This window comes from Bos taurus, chromosome 4, assembly GCF_002263795.3.
Source record: "Bos taurus isolate L1 Dominette 01449 registration number 42190680 breed Hereford chromosome 4, ARS-UCD2.0, whole genome shotgun sequence".
NCBI lineage: Eukaryota > Metazoa > Chordata > Mammalia > Artiodactyla > Bovidae > Bos > Bos taurus.
This window is the reverse complement of record NC_037331.1, coordinates 103,170,744-103,188,231: the sequence shown is the minus strand read 5'-3', so window position 1 is coordinate 103,188,231 and position 17,488 is coordinate 103,170,744. Positions and strand designations below refer to the sequence as shown.

The window sequence follows — 17,488 nt, the reverse complement described above, 5'->3', positions numbered from 1 at the left end:
ACATTCATATTTTTTTATATTTTTTGAAATATTCTGTGATTTTATTATGTCTTATGTGCATAATGTGATTCGTAAGAGAGAGAGAGCAGTCAGCTAGGTATGGGAATTAATCCATCCTTTGAGTTCTGGATTCATAAAAAAAAAAGAAAAAGTCTGTAGCTTGTATCGAATGCTATTTGGTAGAAGTGTGTGTCCGAAGGACTATACACGCGGTGAGGCTGGCACCTTTTAAACTAAGGTGTCCTCTTTTTTCCCTGTTTTTGTTTTTGTTGTTGTTACATCATGTGACTTGCAGGACCTACCTTTGCCCCCTGTAATGAAAGTGTGGACTCTTAACCACTGGACCGCCAGGAAATCCCCAAACTAAGATGTTTGTGATTCCATTCTCTTTAATAATGTAACTGGATTCTGGGTGGTGACCTGCAACACCAAAATTAAACTTTACATCCTGATAAAAATGGTGCCACTATTTGGCTTGTAATTCCTTCCCTTGAGCTTTGAGAGGTTCCAGTGCAATTGAATTCAGTTTAATTTTTTTTTTTAATCATAATCGAACCCTCACTCATCCCTGTAGTTTCACCAGAGTCTGATCTTCCAGTAGATAATTTTGGGGTGGTGAAATGAAAAGGAAATGTACTCAGATGTGAAGCAACTCTTCAGTTCATCTAATTGTGAAATATAAAATTATGAAGAAACTAAGCAAATAAGTGGGAAAAAATGAACTAAATAAGCCAATCCTTTAACAAATGACCTTTTAAAAATGCTTGTGACTTAAGAGCTCAGAAAGATCATGAAAATTTTTTAAACTAATCTTTTTTTTTAAGGTGGAAAAAAACTATTCTTAACCCTAGAAAAATTAATTTCTCATTGAACTATTAAGACAAAAAAGGCACATAGAATTACCCAGGTTTGAACTTTTGGGGCCAGAGTCTGTTTTTTCCACTTTATTATAGGTGCCTAAACCCATCACTTGACTTCCTAGTTTTCAAACTGGGACCTTTGTAAGAATGAAGGTAGGGTGGGTGCCCTCATTAATCGAATTGTTGTGACGGGTAATTCCAGATCGTCCCAAAGTCAGACGTGTGTTTACTCTGTTCGTGAAACATCTGGCCTGGAGCCTGGTACCTACTAGGTGCTCAAGATTTTAACTTCTGGAGAATCATGAGACTCCTAAGTAATAGGGTTTGAAATGAAGTGTGATCACATCAATGGACATAAATGGCTTCAACTTCCCTGGTGGCTTAGGTGGTAAAGATCCACTTGCAATGTGGGAAACCTGGGTTTGATCCTTGGCACAGTGTAAAGAACCTGCCAATTCAGGAAACACAAGAGACGGGTTTAGTCCCTTGATCAGGAAGATCCCCTAGAGTAGGAAATGGCAACATACTCCAGTATCCTTGCCTGGAAAATTCCATGGACAGAGGAGCCTGGTGGTTTCTAGTCCATGGGGTTGCAAAGAGTCGGACATGACTGAGCGACTGAGCACACACTTTTAAAAATAGTATTTTGAAGTGTAGACTTATAGGCATGCTTTTTAAAAAATTTTTATTTATTTATTTGACTATGCTGTGTCTTAGTTACAGCATGTGAAATCTAGTTCCCCAACCAGAGAACGAACCTCAGCCCCCTGCACTGGAAACAGTCTTAGCCACCGGACCACAAGGGAAGCTCCACGTGATTTTTTTTAATGCACACTGAGGATGTGAATAAAGTGACCAAAAGAGAGCCCGGTGCTTTTCTTTACCTTCAACATACAGGCTGTCAGAAATGCACCCAAGTATCAGGAGCCTGGATTTGTTTGGGGTGTGTGAGAGAGAGGTCTTTTGTCTTTGTTGGTAAGAAGAAATACCTTCTTACAAATCACGGGCTTTAATTCTGCTGACTGTAGGGTGTATCTTAATGCCCATTTTATTGGGGCTGTATTTCATTTGCCCTATGCAAGGAAGAATATATTACGTACAGTTGTATTAGTTGACTTAAACTTTAATAAATTTCAATGCCTCTTACTGGTCACTTTTATAACATCCACATAAACTTGTATCAGTAACATTAAAAAGCACACAAGGCCCTGATGAATATCTAATAGTCAGTGTTGATGTTTTGACCTCGTTACGAGACAGATGGTAACAGGGCTATATGCCTTTTAGAAGCCAGAGTTCTAAATTATGGTGCCTGGCTGTGCGTTCATATGCGTGACAGTGCGACCATCGTGTCAGGAGTTACCTTGGGAGGCTACTGAGGCTTTCGTGAATTGGTCTGGCTCTCGTGGCCCCTCTAGGGAGCAGCTGTTGAGTTTTGCAGATGTATCCTACAGTGATTTCCCAGGTCCCTCCTCATGGGCTCAGAACCACCCCCTCACACCCCAGTCCCCCACGGAAGGAGGAGAAAAATTCTTTCTTTTCCAAGAGCCAAATAGGAAGGACAGAGGTTACTTAAAAAGCAATTGCGATTGTGCTGTAATATCAAACGGAAAATGTCCATTAAACCCCCTGCCTTTTCTGAAAAGAAAATCGACCGATAAGGAGGATGGCAGGCCTTGCAGAGTACAACACAAGAGTTCAACACAGAGAGAAATGAAAGGAACCAGGACTTCCCTGGTGGCGCAGTGGATAAGAATCCTCCTGCCAACCAGGGGGATGTGGGTTCGATCCCTGGTCTGGGAAGATCCCACAACTTTGTTGTATTTCTCAGAGCAGCTAAGCCCATTCACTACAACTCCTGAAGCCCGCGCGCCCTAGAGCCTCTGCTCCTCAACAAGAGAAGCCCCCGCAGTGAGAAGCCTGAGCACCATGAGTAGAGAGTAGACCCTCCTCACCACAACTAGAGAAAGCCCATGCAAAGCAACAAAGACCCAGTGCAGCCAAAAAGAAAAAGAAAAAAGGAAAGAGATGAGAGGAAATAGCTCTTCCCAGAGTGGGGAACATAAACATTGTTGCCTTCTTCGTCCCCAGCCTTGGGGGTTTGAATAAATCGAAAGCAAAAGGTGTGGATTGGGCTTCCCCGGGACTCCATTAATCAGGAGGTTTTGTTCCAGAAAAACACTCTCAAAAAGAAGTGTTTGGATAAGTCTGTTTATTCCAGTAGGATTAAGAGTAAGTTACACAGCTACCAGCAGTCTTTTATCCCTTATAGGTTGGAGATTTAAAAATAGATTATTGTTGTTATTATTATTGGAGACTTTCTTTCGCTATATTTTCTTTGAGCAGTTTGCTTCACAGAGCAAAATGACCTCTGCTAAAGAATAAGGGTAATAAGACTGTATTGGCAAACCTCCAGCTCTAAGATAAGTAAGCTTGGGGATGTAATGTACAATCTGATGACTGTAGTTAACAAGCTGTATTGTATCCTTGAAAGTTGCTAAGAGAGTAAATCTTAAATGTTCTCATCACACACACACAAAAGGTAAGGTGTGAGTTGATGGAGGTGGTAACTAACCTTATGATTATCATTTTGTAATATCAACGCATACCAAATCATTATGTTGTACACTTTAAGCTTCCACAATTTCGTATGTCAGTTACATCTCGTAAAGCTAGGGGATTGGGAAATAAGACTGTATCAGGACCTGTGACTGATTCTTAGAACAGTGGCTGCTGATCTTGTGAAGGGGCAGCAGTAGTCATACCAGGCCAGGCTGGTGTGGCAAAGGGCGTCTCTAGCCATGCAGATCTCCTCTCTGATCCTGGGACTCTGTCACCAGAGATAGTGAATGACAATTTCCACAATTTTATGACCCTTGGCTGTCATCCCAGTAGCAAACAAGTCATAAGCCATTCTCTTCCCCTTTGTAAAATTCCACTTCTATACCCTGGCCTTTCCACCAAGATTTTTTGAAACAGTGAAAACAGAGAAGAGAATTGCATCTCCTTTATGTAACTTCAGCATGTTTCTTCTGCCACCTCTGACCTCTTCACTGCACAGCCCGCCCCCCTACCCCCGCAATTCCTTGGCCTTAGTCTTCCTGCTTCGAAATACCAAGGATGAAGAAGTTACGGGCAAGCTTCATACTAGAGAATATAGGAAATGCTTACTGCTTTGCCTTTTCAGGGATAAGTTACCAAAAGCCAAGGGATTGGTGGTTTATATATTGTATAAAATATCTGGAACAGTTGTTCATTCGCTCAGTCTTGTCTGACTCTTTGAGACCCCACGGACTGCAGCACGCCAGGTTTCCCTGTCCTTCACCATCTCCCAGAGTTTGCTCAAACTCATGTCCATTGAGTCAGTGATGCCATCCAACATCTCATCCTCTGTCGTCCCCTTCTCCTCCTGCCTTCAATCTTTCCCAGCATCAGGGTCTTTTCCAGTAAGTTGGCTCTTCACATCAGATGGCCAAAGTATTGGAGCTTCGGCTTCAACATGAAACCTTCCAGTGAATATTCAGGGTTAATTTCCTTTAGGATTGACTGGTTTGATCTAGAACAGTATGGTTATTTAATACTGGTGTATATACAATAGTCATTTTCTGTGCTATTGTAGAATTGAGGGGAAATTGACTTGAACAAAAAGTAGAGTAGGAAGAAACAGGCTAAGTGTGAATTCTGAATGAGCAAGCCAGAATAGTCTTGTCAGGCAGAAGGCTGTCTACAGAAGTGTAGTCATGTCACACAAGTAGATACTGGAGTTCAGGAAGCCTCCGTCAGATCTGTGAGGTCAGGGTCAAGGTAGGGTTCAGAGCAGCTGTTGGGTGTTGGGCTGAGGTTGACCCTGGGAAGTCAGAGCACATCAAGGGTGAAGTGTAGGTAGAACGTGGCTGCTGACACCAGAACAGGAGCTGCCTAGGCTCTGCCCCAGTTTGTGTGGAAAAGTATAAGCAGGTTTTTCTTTATTCTCCGGGGAGAGGCCAGGTTCCATAGGTACTTGTGACTGGTGATTGATTACTCTATTGCTAGAGAACTAAGCTCTCCTGGAGGCCTGGTCAGATAGAGTGCTTCATTCCATCAACCGAGTGCCTCCTATATATAACAATCGTGGCTTAATGCTGAGAGAAAAAAGAAGTATGGGGTGTAAACTGTACCACGTGCCCTCTGAATGTAGCCTGGTTATGGAAACATGACTTAAACATGGGAAAAGTTACATAGCACAAAAGCTAAGTCATTCAACTCAAGACAAGATATTCTGCAAGGTAGAAATGAATTTGTGAGCAAATGGGCAGTGCACGTGGTAAGTGGCTTAGAAACAGAAAATTGGGAATATCACTGTGCATTGCTGGTGCCTGGGGAGAAGAGGCATATGAATTGTTTTATCTTTGAATAACTTGAGAGAAGTGGTGAAGGGCGTGCCAGATGGGGGTAGGGGGCACTGCATAAGAGCATGGTGGTAGGAAACAAAAGAGACAGTCTAGAAATAGTGAGTAGAACAGTTTAATTAAAACTGGGTTCAGGAAGATTAATAGTTGGAGGTGAAGCCAGCAAAGCAGTTCAGATCAAAATGTGAAGGTGTTAAGAGTCCTCAAATTTATCTTCTAGACACTAAGGAATCATTGAAAGTTTTGGGACAGAGGAGTGACATGCTTAGAAATGTTCTAGGAAGATAATCTGGTGGCTGAATATGGGCAGATTGGGGGAAGAAAGAGCGCTCGGGTAGGCCAGATGTCTGTGCTTGCTTTTCTCTACTGGAGAGTGATAAATGTTTTCACTGTGGAAGTGGCAGCAAGAACGGAAACAAAGAGGTGGTTACAAGAGACATTTTGGAGGATGGAAAAATAAGAGTCTGCACCTTCTTGTCCATGGAGGCAAAGAAGAATCATCAAAGGCAAATCCACAGTTTTGGAACCAAGTGACTAGAAGAATATTTTATGAACAGACATGGGGACATGATCATGGAGGTCAAATGGCTAGATTTTTAGGAAAAGACAGGGCGTTCATCTTTGGAAGATCATCTATGGTATTGTAGCAGGAGGCAGAAATAACCTTCCTGGAAGGCACAGCAGAGCAGTTGGCTGGTGATGAACGTGTGGGGGTCACGAGAGCTTAACTCCAGAGAGAGCAAAGTCCAAACATTGGCGATGCCTGAATTTTAAAGGAGGAAGAGGAAGCAGCCAGCACAGTGTGCAATCAGATGCAGGTTGGGGAGTTTACAGATTCACAGGGCACACAGATAAGAGCATCAAGAAGGAAGTCGTGGTTGGCAGTATCAGATCGGTCAGTTGCTGAGAGGGCAAAGAGAATAGAGGCTGAAAAAAGGCCATTTATTGGGCAATTAGGAAGTTGTTTACCTTTAAGAGGGCATTCCTGTCCAGTGTGTATGTGTGCATGGGTGGAGAGGGATTAAAGAGTGAGCCTTGAAGACAAGGGAGCATCAACCACTGATTACAGGTGAGAAGAAGGGAAGGATCAAAAGGGAAGGACTCAGCTGGTACTCCCCTTCCAAGCGGAGAGTGTCCATGTGCACAATGTGAAGGCAGAAGAAAAAGACTGTCATTGATTCGTTTGGCAAAACTGTATTAAGTACCTGCTAAGAACTTGGATCCAGTTAACATAGAGAAATTGAAAACTGAAAGAGAATAGGTCATGGAGGGGGTTCAAAAGGAAATGGGAGAGGCTGAGAATCAGGGGAACTTTTAGTGTCAGAACAGGGAGACCCTTCTTCTCTTGAGACCGGAGAGATGGAAGAGAGGATGGAGGATGGAGATAAATTCAGGGATGTTTTGAAATGAAGAGAATAGAGGTGGAAAGCAAGGCAGCTGGCCTCAGGCTTCTGGACAGCATGGAAAGTGGGTTGTTGCTGAGAGAAAAGGTAGATGAGGTCAAAGGGAAAATGTTAAATAACCCACAGGCAATGCTAGGGGGTCAGAAAGACATGCACGAGGATCTCTAAACACCGATGGTGCTTGAGAGAAGCCCCACTTCCTGTGTGCTTTTATAGGAAATGTTTCTTAACTACACTTTAGAAGATGGGCAGTGTTTATTTCTGCTTTTACCTGTAAGGACTTACCCTTCCTCATCGCCTTGTTACTTTTCCTTAATTCGTTGTCTATGAATTTTTGTGTCCAGCATCACCATAGTTATAAATTGCACAGCTATTCCATAGTTATGGTTTTCTGGATTACTGAGGTTCCTTAAATTGTGGGTGCGGTTTTGATATGAAATAATAGTACTTTCTAGATAAATTGATTGATAACATGACTTTAGCAGGAAAAGTGAGTGAATAGAGCCCATGAATTACGCTACCCATTCCCCCTAGCCTTCCCCCCACCCCCCCCCCAAAAAAAGTTGATAAAATGATTCAGACTATCTCAGTGAAAACGTCAGACCAACTGCTGGTCGATTCAGCCCTACAGAATGATGTAAGGTGAGTAAGACACCAGGGGGTAATTATGGTTCATCCGGAAGCTAGCAGATCATGAGTGGCTCTGTGATTGGACCTGTGTGGGAAGCTTTGTCCTCAAATGAGCAAGCCTGACACTTGCAGGGCCTGTGTATGGGCAGGGAGTACCCAACCGTGTGAGACAGCTAAGTATACAGTAGGTAACCGGGCCACCTGAGGCAGCCTTCAGGTTTAACTGGGTTGCCACCCGATGAGAACTGAGGAAGAATTTGTTTCTATCGCAGACAATATTTATTAGGAAAAAACCCCAACATAATGAACTAAGTTCTGGTATTCTAATTCCATCTCTGAGACTTAGTCGTATTCCCACCCTACGAGTCTTCTACCGGAACTCCCCGGGCCCACAGGCTTAGTGGCCAGATTGTGCTTCCATTTTCCAATCTTTTTTTTAAAATTTATTTATTTTTTGGCTGCGCTGGGTCTTCATTGCTGCATGCGGGCTTTCTGAAGTTTCGACAAGCGGGGGCTCCTCTCTAGCTGCGGTGCTCGGGCGTCTCTGGTTGTGGAGCACAGGCTCTAGGGCGTGCAAGCTTCAGTGGTTGTGACGCACGGGGTTAGTTGCTCCGCGGCATGTGGGAGCTTCTCCGACCAGGGATCAACCGGCGTCCCCCTGCGTCGCAAGACAGATTCTTCACCCCCAGACCACCAGGGAAGCCCCTTTGCCCTTATTTGAAGTGGGAAGACAGTATTCTTGAGGACCCACGCCGCCAGTCGGAAGCCAAGGGGCCGTGTCACGTTCATTCAGGCGAGGACGACTAACATCTCTCTTCCTCCCCCGCAGGTATGGCCTCGCATGTGCAAGTTTTCTCCCCTCACACCCTTCAATCAAGTGCCTTCTGTAGCGTGAAGAAACTGAAAGTAGAGCCGAGTTCCAACTGGGACATGACCGGGTACGGCTCCCACAGCAAAGTGTACGGCCCGAGCAAGAACGCGCCACCGTCCCAGCCAGCCGCCGCGACCGTCAGCGCCTCCCTGCCCATCCCCAACCCCAGCCTCCCGTACGAGCAGACCATCATCTTCCCAGGAAGCACCGGGCACATCGTCGTGACCTCAGCCAGCAGCACTTCCGTCTCCGGGCCCGTCCTCGGCGGGCCGCACAACCTCATGCGTCGCAGCACTGTGAGCCTTCTTGACACCTACCAAAAATGTGGACTCAAGCGGAAGAGTGAGGAGATCGAGAACACGAGCAGCGTGCAGATCATCGAAGAGCATCCACCCATGATTCAGAACAATGCGAGCGGGGCCACTGTAGCCACTGCCACAACCTCGACTGCCACCTCCAAAAACAGCGGCTCCAACAGCGAGGGGGATTACCAGCTGGTCCAGCATGAGGTGCTGTGCTCCATGACCAACACATACGAGGTCTTAGAGTTCCTGGGCCGAGGGACGTTCGGGCAAGTGGTCAAGTGCTGGAAACGGGGCACCAATGAGATTGTGGCCATCAAGATCCTGAAGAACCACCCGTCGTACGCCCGCCAAGGTCAGATCGAGGTGAGCATCCTGGCCCGCTTGAGCACGGAGAGCGCCGACGACTACAACTTCGTCCGCGCCTACGAGTGCTTCCAGCACAAGAACCACACGTGCTTGGTGTTCGAGATGCTGGAGCAGAACCTCTATGACTTTCTGAAGCAGAACAAGTTCAGCCCCTTGCCCCTCAAGTACATTCGCCCGGTCCTCCAGCAGGTGGCCACCGCCCTGATGAAACTGAAAAGTCTAGGTCTTATCCATGCCGACCTCAAACCGGAGAACATCATGTTGGTAGATCCATCCAGACAGCCGTACAGGGTGAAGGTCATTGACTTCGGTTCCGCCAGTCACGTGTCCAAGGCTGTGTGCTCCACCTACCTACAGTCTAGATATTACAGGTAAGGCCGTGTGCCCTGAGATAAGAGATGCTGAATGCCCAGCGGCATTCACAAAGCATGTGCCGTGTTGGTCGCTGCTGGGGAGATAAAATTGCTGCTCTCGGTGGTCATGATTTACTCGGGAAATTAGGACATTTGCACTTTGAAACAATGATTAGAAGTCACTTGAAAGCAGAGCCAAGTAAGATTCTTGGCGTAGACGTTCAGACTTGGGAGGTATTCCTGGCAGGGTGGGGCTGGGGCTAAGAGCAAAGGCGTGGCAGGGAGTCAGGTCATCATGGACAGATAGAATCCAGATGCAGGTGAAGGAGAGAGAGGGACACACGTGATGAAGTCACTCCAGCAAAATGCCCCAAAAGACTCACAGCAGACCAGGAGGACTGCCCACCTGGCCAGAACAGAGGATCCGTGGCGGGTGGAAGAGCTGACCACAAGGATAAGCTGGCCCCAGGATGCTGGGGTGTTAGCTACCAGACTAAGGGGTTGCCGTCGCGTCTGTAAACGTGGAGTAAACGCCAACGCATTTGAGCAACAGAGGGTAATGGGATGAAAGTGATGCTCTGAGAAGGTGGCCCTATGTCCCTGTAGGAGGAGGAGTCCAGGGGGAGGGTCTGTAGCCTGGGGACCAGGCCGCCTGCTCAGGTGATGGGAGAACTCCAGGTTTGGGGTCAGGAAGATGAAGGATTGTAACACCCTTGGTGGGAAAATGTGAAACTTCCATTCCTTCACTCAACAAAGATTTATTTCACTTCTATCATGAGCTAGGCACAGCGCTGGGGACGGGAGCACAGCCAGGAGAGCAGGGGCAAGGCCCTCACCATCCTCAAGTCTGTAGTATACAGCTTCCCACCCTTGCCTCCATGTCAAACTCACAAGCGGGTGGACGGAGCTTTAAAAAAAAACAAAAAACACCTGATTTAGGTCCCAGTCCCCACAAGCTGAACGGACGTCTCTGGGGGAGGTATCCTGCACGGGTGATTGTCAGGGCCATCCTGGGGCTCTCAGCACGCAGCCAGGGTTGAGAGCCGCTGCTCAGGAGGGACCCAGATGAGAGCCCTGGCTCGGGTCAGAGAGGCCTTGTTTCTCTATTCACTAAAGTGTGTGGCTGGGCTGGTTGCCTTGTTCCTGACCCGTAAACTGGGTTGGTCTGGGCACCAGCCGTGTGGGGCTGGTGGACAGTGGAGCCAGGACATGACTTGGGTGCTTGCTCTGAGTCCAGCATGTGGTGGGTGCTCAGGGCTTGGATAGGAACAGGAACAAGTGAGTCTGTTCTGGGAGATGGCAGTGGGCTGCGCTTGAGGGAATGTTTGAACGGTCCAAGACTCGTGGAGTTTGGCAAGAAATGAAACTAAAACCCCCACGAGAAGATGAGGGCTGACAACACATTTAGGAGGTTGACACGTGGGCGGTGAAACCTGAATCCCTCGACCTTATCGTGCCCAGGCCCTGTGGGCCCAGCCCCGAAGGGTGCCCACGCCTTCTGCTCACCCCTCCGTCCCGGGCACATGGGCACAGCCAGCCCATCAACCCATTCTGAGGCTGTCCTGGCGCGTCCCCACCTTGTCTGCCCATCTGCCCACCCCTCCACCTGGCCAGATCTGCACAGGTGCCCTCACCCCAGGGTCTCCTGACCCAGCCCGGCCCTCCCCCTTGGGTCTCCATCCATGACCTCACACCCCCTCCCCTGGATGATCTGTGGCCACGAGACAGGCATCCCCATGGTCCCCCACCTCCCTTATCTCAGTCCTGACTCAAACAGGTTTGCAAGCCATTCCACCTGTTGCATCCATCACCATCCCCCCATCCCTTCTTGAGCATCCAGGGAAGAGCCTCACATCCATGTCCCCTGGGTTTCTGGAGGGGTGGATCTGTATTGCTCACCCGGTTCCTCTCCACTCACCTGCTTCTTAAGCCTCTGTGGTCAGCTGTCGGACCTGCAGCCCCGGAGCCAGGCAAAGAAGGAGGCTGTGAGCCTGGTGCCGTGGCAGCTGCGGAAGGGAGCCTGGGCTTGCGGACCCCAGGGGAGGGCATGAGGAGGTGGTTGGGCAGGACTGGGATGGCAGGCGTTCTCTTGAAAGTGCCCTTCTCTCAATGTGCAGTCTGGGTGGCATCATGTAGGCTTACCTGCCCGTCTGAGGGATATTCAGTGCTGTGGCCAGCTCCCTGCCGCCATTGTCCCTCTGCACTTGGGGGTGCCAGACCAGGATGCCAGAGGCCACTTCTTCCTGGGTCTTGGCCTGAATTTAGGGTGAACTGCAGCAGAGTCAAGATGCTCAGGCTTTTATTATTTTATTAACTTGATGCCATTTAGTGAAGAATACTGGCTTCATTCATGTTTATTAAAAATCGAGCACAGCAATCCTCAGTGCTTAGTCCTCAGTCATGTCCAACTCTTTGCAACCCCATGGCCTGTAGCCCACCAGACTCCTCTGTCCATGGGGTTTCTCAGGGAAGAATACTAGAGTGGATTGCCATTACCTTCTCCAGGGGATCTCCCCAACCCAGAGGCTTCCCTGGTGACTCAGTGGTAAAGAATCCACCTGCCAGTGCAGGAGATACAGGAGAATTGCAGGAGAATTGGGGTCGATCCCTGGGTTGGGGAAATGGACAGAGGAGTCTATTGGACTACATACACTCCATGGGGTTGCTAAGACTCAGATATGACTTAGTGACTAAACAACAACATTCTTAACGTAGATCTTAGTAACCTCAGCATACCTTTTTTCTTTCCTTATTAAATGGAGAACTTTCACCTTTTCACTTAAAAGAAGCTCTTTATGGCTTCTCTTTGGTATCTCTGAATTCCCAGCATCACTACTTTTGCGCTTTGGGGCTGTTATTAAGTAAAATAAGGGCTACTTGAACACAGGCACTGCCATACCACAGTCAGTCTGATCATCGAGTTGGCTACCAGGAGAGTCTACTGGGGGCTCATGGGCAGAACATGCTGAGCGAAGGGAAGATTCCCGTCCTGGCTGGGATAGAATGGAACTTGATGAGATTTTATCATGCTCCTCAGAATAGCAAGCAATTTAAAACTTAAGAATTGTTCGTTTCTGGAATTTTTCACTTAATGTTTTTGGATTGAGGTTGACTATGATTAAGGGGGAGGGACTACTGCATTTGATTCTATATCGATACCAGTTATTTTTCTTTTTTTTTTGGAGCAAGCAATAAGTTGATGCTTGGATATTTCCACTGTCAGTGTGACCAGCAGACTGAAAACAAGACTAAATATTAAGCTCTACCCAGGAAAAACAAAAAGACATGCCATTCAGGCAGGAGATAGTGATTAAAATGTGTGAATTTTTGTTTGTTTGCTTCTGTTCCAAGCTGTTCAAAATACTCTTGTCTAGATTTCATTTGAAATACTTAAGACTATTACCAGGACCAAAGAAGTAGGGGGGAGGTGTGTATAAAAACTTAGGATGTAAAAAATGGCCAGTAGTCTTTTCCTTCAGAATAATCTAGCCTTTTTTGCCTGGTTCAAAAGGTTTCAGACACTATCTTAAAATTGGGGGCGGAGATACATTTTAATTCGGTTCAACTCATCACAGGTTCATTGGGTGCCTACCGTCTGTCCTGTGGTGGATGCACTGAAGGGTGGGAGAGATAAGACACAAGAGTTCCAATCTGGAGGAGTTTATGGTTTCTCTGAGGAGATTAAAAGACACAAGCAGATTGCCTGGAGTGTAATTCTGATACTTTGATATTGCAAATGTTTGATCACTCAACAGATATTCATTGAGACTCTAGGGAACCCGTGATGAGAAAAACCAGTAAAAGAGATTCAAAGTCAATGAAAGATTTTGCAAGATGGGTTAATAGGGAAGATTTATAGAGCGCAGCTATATATTGAAGGACTGTTGAGGTCTGTCTTAAAGGAAATGTGAGATGGGGGTGGGGAGCAGCCTGAGAGGCACAGAGACTGGAATAAATAAGGGAATATGGTGGAGGTGGGGAAACAACATGAGATCTGCAGGTAGTTGGGGGCCTGGGTTGGAAAGGAAGGGTTAGGTGAGAGAGGCCAGACAGTGGAGAATTTTGATTGAGGCTTCAGGGGCTTGGATTTAACAAAGGAATAATTCAGGGACATTAAGAATATTAGTGAAGTTAATCAATTGAAATGGCAGGAAAACGTTTGGGAAAACGCAGAGGCCAGGAGACAACAGTGGTTATTCATGAATAAAGGGAAGAGGCCATAGATTATAATGGGAATTCCCCCACCCCCACCAGTATAAATGTGAACATGTTTTTTTTGGCTGCTCTGGGTCTTCTTTGCAGTGCAGGGCTTCTTTTGTTCTTGAGCATGTGGGATCTTAGTTCCTCTTGTTGGTGTTCAGTCACTAAGTCATGTCTGACTCTTTGCAACCCTATGGACTACAGCATACCAGGCTCCTCTGTCCACTGTCTCCCGAAGTTTGCTCAAACTCATGTCCATTGAATCGGTGATGCTATCCAACCATTTCATCCTCTGCGACCCCCTTCTCCTTTTGCTTTCAACCTTTCCCAATATCAGAGTCTTTTCCAGTGAGTCAGCTCTTCACATCAGGTGGCCGAAATATTGGAGCTTCTGCATCAGTCCTTCCAATGAATATTCAGGGTTGAATTCCTTTAGGATTGACTGGTTTGATCTCCTTGCTGTCCAAAGGACCTTCAAGAGTCTTCTCCAGTACCACAATTCAAAAGTATCAGTTCTTCAGCACTCAGCCTTCTTTATAGTCCAACTCTCACATCTGTACATGACGACAGGAAAAACCATAGCTCTGACTATACAGACCTATGTCGGCAAAGTGGTATCTCTGCTTTCTAATACGCTGTCTAGGTTTGTCATGGCTTCTCTTCCAAGGAGCAAACATCTTTTAATTTCATGGCTGCGGTCACCATCCGCAGTGATTTTGAAGCCCAAGAAAATAAAGTCTGTCACTGCTTCCACTGATAAGGGAGCAAACCTGCATCCCCTGCAGGAAAGCAGGTTCTCAACCACTGGACACCCAGGGAAATTCCTGTGAACACTTTTAATGCTTTTACATTCTGGTACTGTGATTGCAGAGTTGGCTAGAGGAAATAGGTTGGTTGGTTTGGTTTGCTGTCTTTTGTTCATGGACTCTGCTTTCCCTAAGGCACAGTTGTAAGGCTCTGGCCTCCAGAACCTGGTTTCAAGTCCCACCAGTGCTATCAAGTAACAGGCTCTGGGAGGAGAGTTGAGAGATCTCAGCTCCAGTCCTGGCCCTGTGGGTCCCCAGCTGACTGTGTTCCCCTGAGTCGGTGTATTGATAGAATATCCACTGTGAGCCATCCCCACTCCCGCGTCTGGATCCCATTATGACCAGGGCTTCGTCCTTGGCCAGGGGACAGTTTCCTCTCCTGTGGGCTGACCTTGATCTTATTAGTTCACACTGGGGACCCGCCATCACCTCCTCCCCATCAACAGGGAACACAGGATCTTCCAAAAGGCCTTAAGTCACTTCAAAAAAGGGGCAAAACTTAATAAAGCCATAAAAATAAGTTTCCAAAACTGCAAAGCTTGTGCAGATTAAAAAGTGTAAAAGATTCCTGAGTAGGAGTTAGGTTTGATTGAAAAGAAGAGCTCTGAAAGCAACTGCAGGCATTGGCTTTTCAGCTAATTTGTCTTTTGTTACCAGCAGATGCAACAGGAAAGGGTGCTAGTTCACCCTTGAGAACATTGAGTGACAGCTTCAACCTACTGGCAGTCTCAGTCACCCAAATGAAGGAGGTGGTTTATAAATATGTGGAAGCTTTTAGAGTTGCAATCTCCTTTCTGAGGAGAAGTAATCAATAAGTTATCTGGGCTGTTAGGTTACCTTTAGTTTTCCCTTGCTTTTGTCTCAGACCTTGAGTTGTGTGGTGAAATAATTTGAAATTGGATTTTGCTTTAGTATGAACTTAAGTGAGAACCCCTCTGGTTTTTTTTGAGTGTATCTCTACCCCAGTGTTGTAGTCCTTCTTACACACACACACACACGTGCACAGTCACGCAAATAAACCCGGATGCCACAATATAAGCCCACACATGACTTACGCACACCTGGGTGTGCTTGTGAGCGTCTTGGTGATAGAAGCTAGCTCTCAACTCTAGCAAAGATGCTGATGTACACGGATGCCCAGCACAGGGAGAAGGACACATACACACAACTTCACAGACACTGAGAAGCCACATACATTCACAGATCACATGAGCCAACCAGAGTGACCCTGGAGGCCAAGGGCCCAGGTGCAAAAGCAGTGTTGATGCCCCGGAAACTTGACCCAGTTGTCTGCCTTGCTGCAGAACTACCATCCACACGTCCGCAAACCTGAGGATGGTAGGGCTGGAACCACTCTTGAGCTCAGAGTACGAACCAGTCTTTTTCAAAGTGTGATCGAAGGACCCTTCTTCCGCAGTACCAACCAGGTGCCTGTTAAAAATGGAGATTCCTGGGTTGCAAAACAGATCTAAGAAACAGGCTTTCTGGGTATGGGGCAGGATGATTTAAACAAGCTCTGCAGCTCATTCTTTTTTTTTTTAAGCCACTTAATTGAGGTATGCTGCTGCTGCTGCTAAGTCGCTTCAGTCGTGTCCGACTCTGTGCGACCCCATAGATGGCAGCCCACCAGGCTCCCCCATCCCTGAGATTCTCCAGGCAAGAACACTGGAGTGGGTTGCCACTGTATGACTGACATACAAAAAGCCTTACATGTTTAATATGTACAACTTGATGAGTTTGGAGGTAAAACTATCACCGCAGTTAGTGCCCTAAACAGATCTATCACCTCCAGAAGTTTCCTCCTGCTTTATTTCTTTATTTACATTTTAAAAATTATTATTTTGTCCTTTGAGAACTGTTGCTCAAGTTGGCTTGGATCCCAGAGTCCGTCACCCCACAGAGGGCGTTACTACTTGCCCCGTCAAAATGGGAGCCGTGGGGCCACTGTTGACAGCCTGGCATGGAACCGTTGACCTTTCACCTCAGTGGCTGACAGCCCCTCCTTCGGGGCCCAGTTGTTAGATTCCTTGTGGTCAGACCCTTTCTGCTTCAATGGTGGTGACAGTGAAGATCCAAAAATAGTTGATGCATGGGACAGGAGGGGTTTATGTGGGTTGGTAAACTGACAAGTGGGTGCTTGGGAGGGGGTTGTGATGGGGGTGGGTGGGCGTGGGGAAGCATTAATGCATGGCAGAGACATTAATACACATGGCTCTCTGCATAATCTGCAATCAATGTAGCATTTACGGCCAGTTACTGAACTGTCCCCGTAGCCACAGCTGGGTTTGAAGCCATAATCCTCATTTCTGGATCCGACAAGTAATTTTTTGAATTCCGAAGATGTACCAGACACTGTGCTTTGTGCTGAGGTTTCAAGAGGCGAGTAGGAGTGCCCTCAGCTATGCAGCTCTACCCCCAAGCCTGTCACGGAGTGAGCTGTCCCCCGGGGAGGCAGTGGGGGTGCGTCGGGCTCCACTGTCCTGGTCCGCCCCGGCGCAGATGTCTTGTTAAACCCAGAAGGCAGAGTGCATTGCCTTTGAATGGCTCTGTCTGGTCTCCCTGGGTGCCACTCATGTCTTCTGAGTCCTGGGTGCCCTCCCCAGTGAATGCTGCCCCGCCTCCCACCTGTCCTTGGTCCCCCCAAGCAGTGGATCTCTGCCTCACAGCTGGGACAGACCCGGCCATCCTCCTGCATCCCCTCACCAGGCTTCCAGAGGAGGAAGGAACGCCCAGCCTCAGCCTCCGCAGGGCAGCTCCAATATGGACTTCCCTTCCTCCCTTGGTTCCATCAGCTGCTGGCTCACAGAGCCTTAAAGCCAGATGGAGGAGCTGGGCTCTCGGTGTTGAGTGTTGGCCCCTGGCCCTCGTTCCTGGGTAGAGATGGAGATATTGACATTGCAGAAGCAATTGTCATGGGTTAGCTCCCCAAAGCAGAGCCCAAGGCAGGGCTGGGGTGCTACACGTCTGTGTGGGAGAAGACCTCAAGGAGCTGGGGGCAGGGGGTGATTCCACGAGGAGTTAGGGGCCTGCTATAGGCCTCAGGGATCTTGCCCCAGGCAAGGGGAGGCTGGGGTTCTGGGGCTCCTCACCCCGAGACCGAGGGCCCTCGGGGGCATTGACTGTCCTGTGCCTTTGTGTGGGCTGAGCTTGTTCGAGGTCTGGGTGGGCTTGAGCAGACGCAGGGGAGCCCATGAGGCAGAACAGACCACGTGACTGTGGCCGAGATCAGCGGGAAACATGACACGGGCCCCAGGAACCATGAAAGTGTGAGCTCCAGCCCCTGCCCAGGGATCCGCTTTGTCCTCC

General features: G+C 47.6%; 1 protein-coding gene across 9 annotated transcripts in view; it reads left to right on the top strand.

Annotated features, from left to right (window-relative positions):
* HIPK2 (homeodomain interacting protein kinase 2) overlaps positions 1-17,488 on the top strand; it is a 203,910-nt gene that overhangs the window by 54,590 nt on the left and 131,832 nt on the right. For all 9 annotated transcript variants that reach the window (XM_059885508.1, XM_059885503.1, NM_001372119.1 and 6 more), the window contains exon 2: positions 8,111-9,194. In XM_059885508.1, coding sequence (XP_059741491.1) covers positions 8,111-9,194 — 1,084 coding nt within the window. The remainder of the gene's footprint in view (positions 1-8,110; positions 9,195-17,488) is intronic.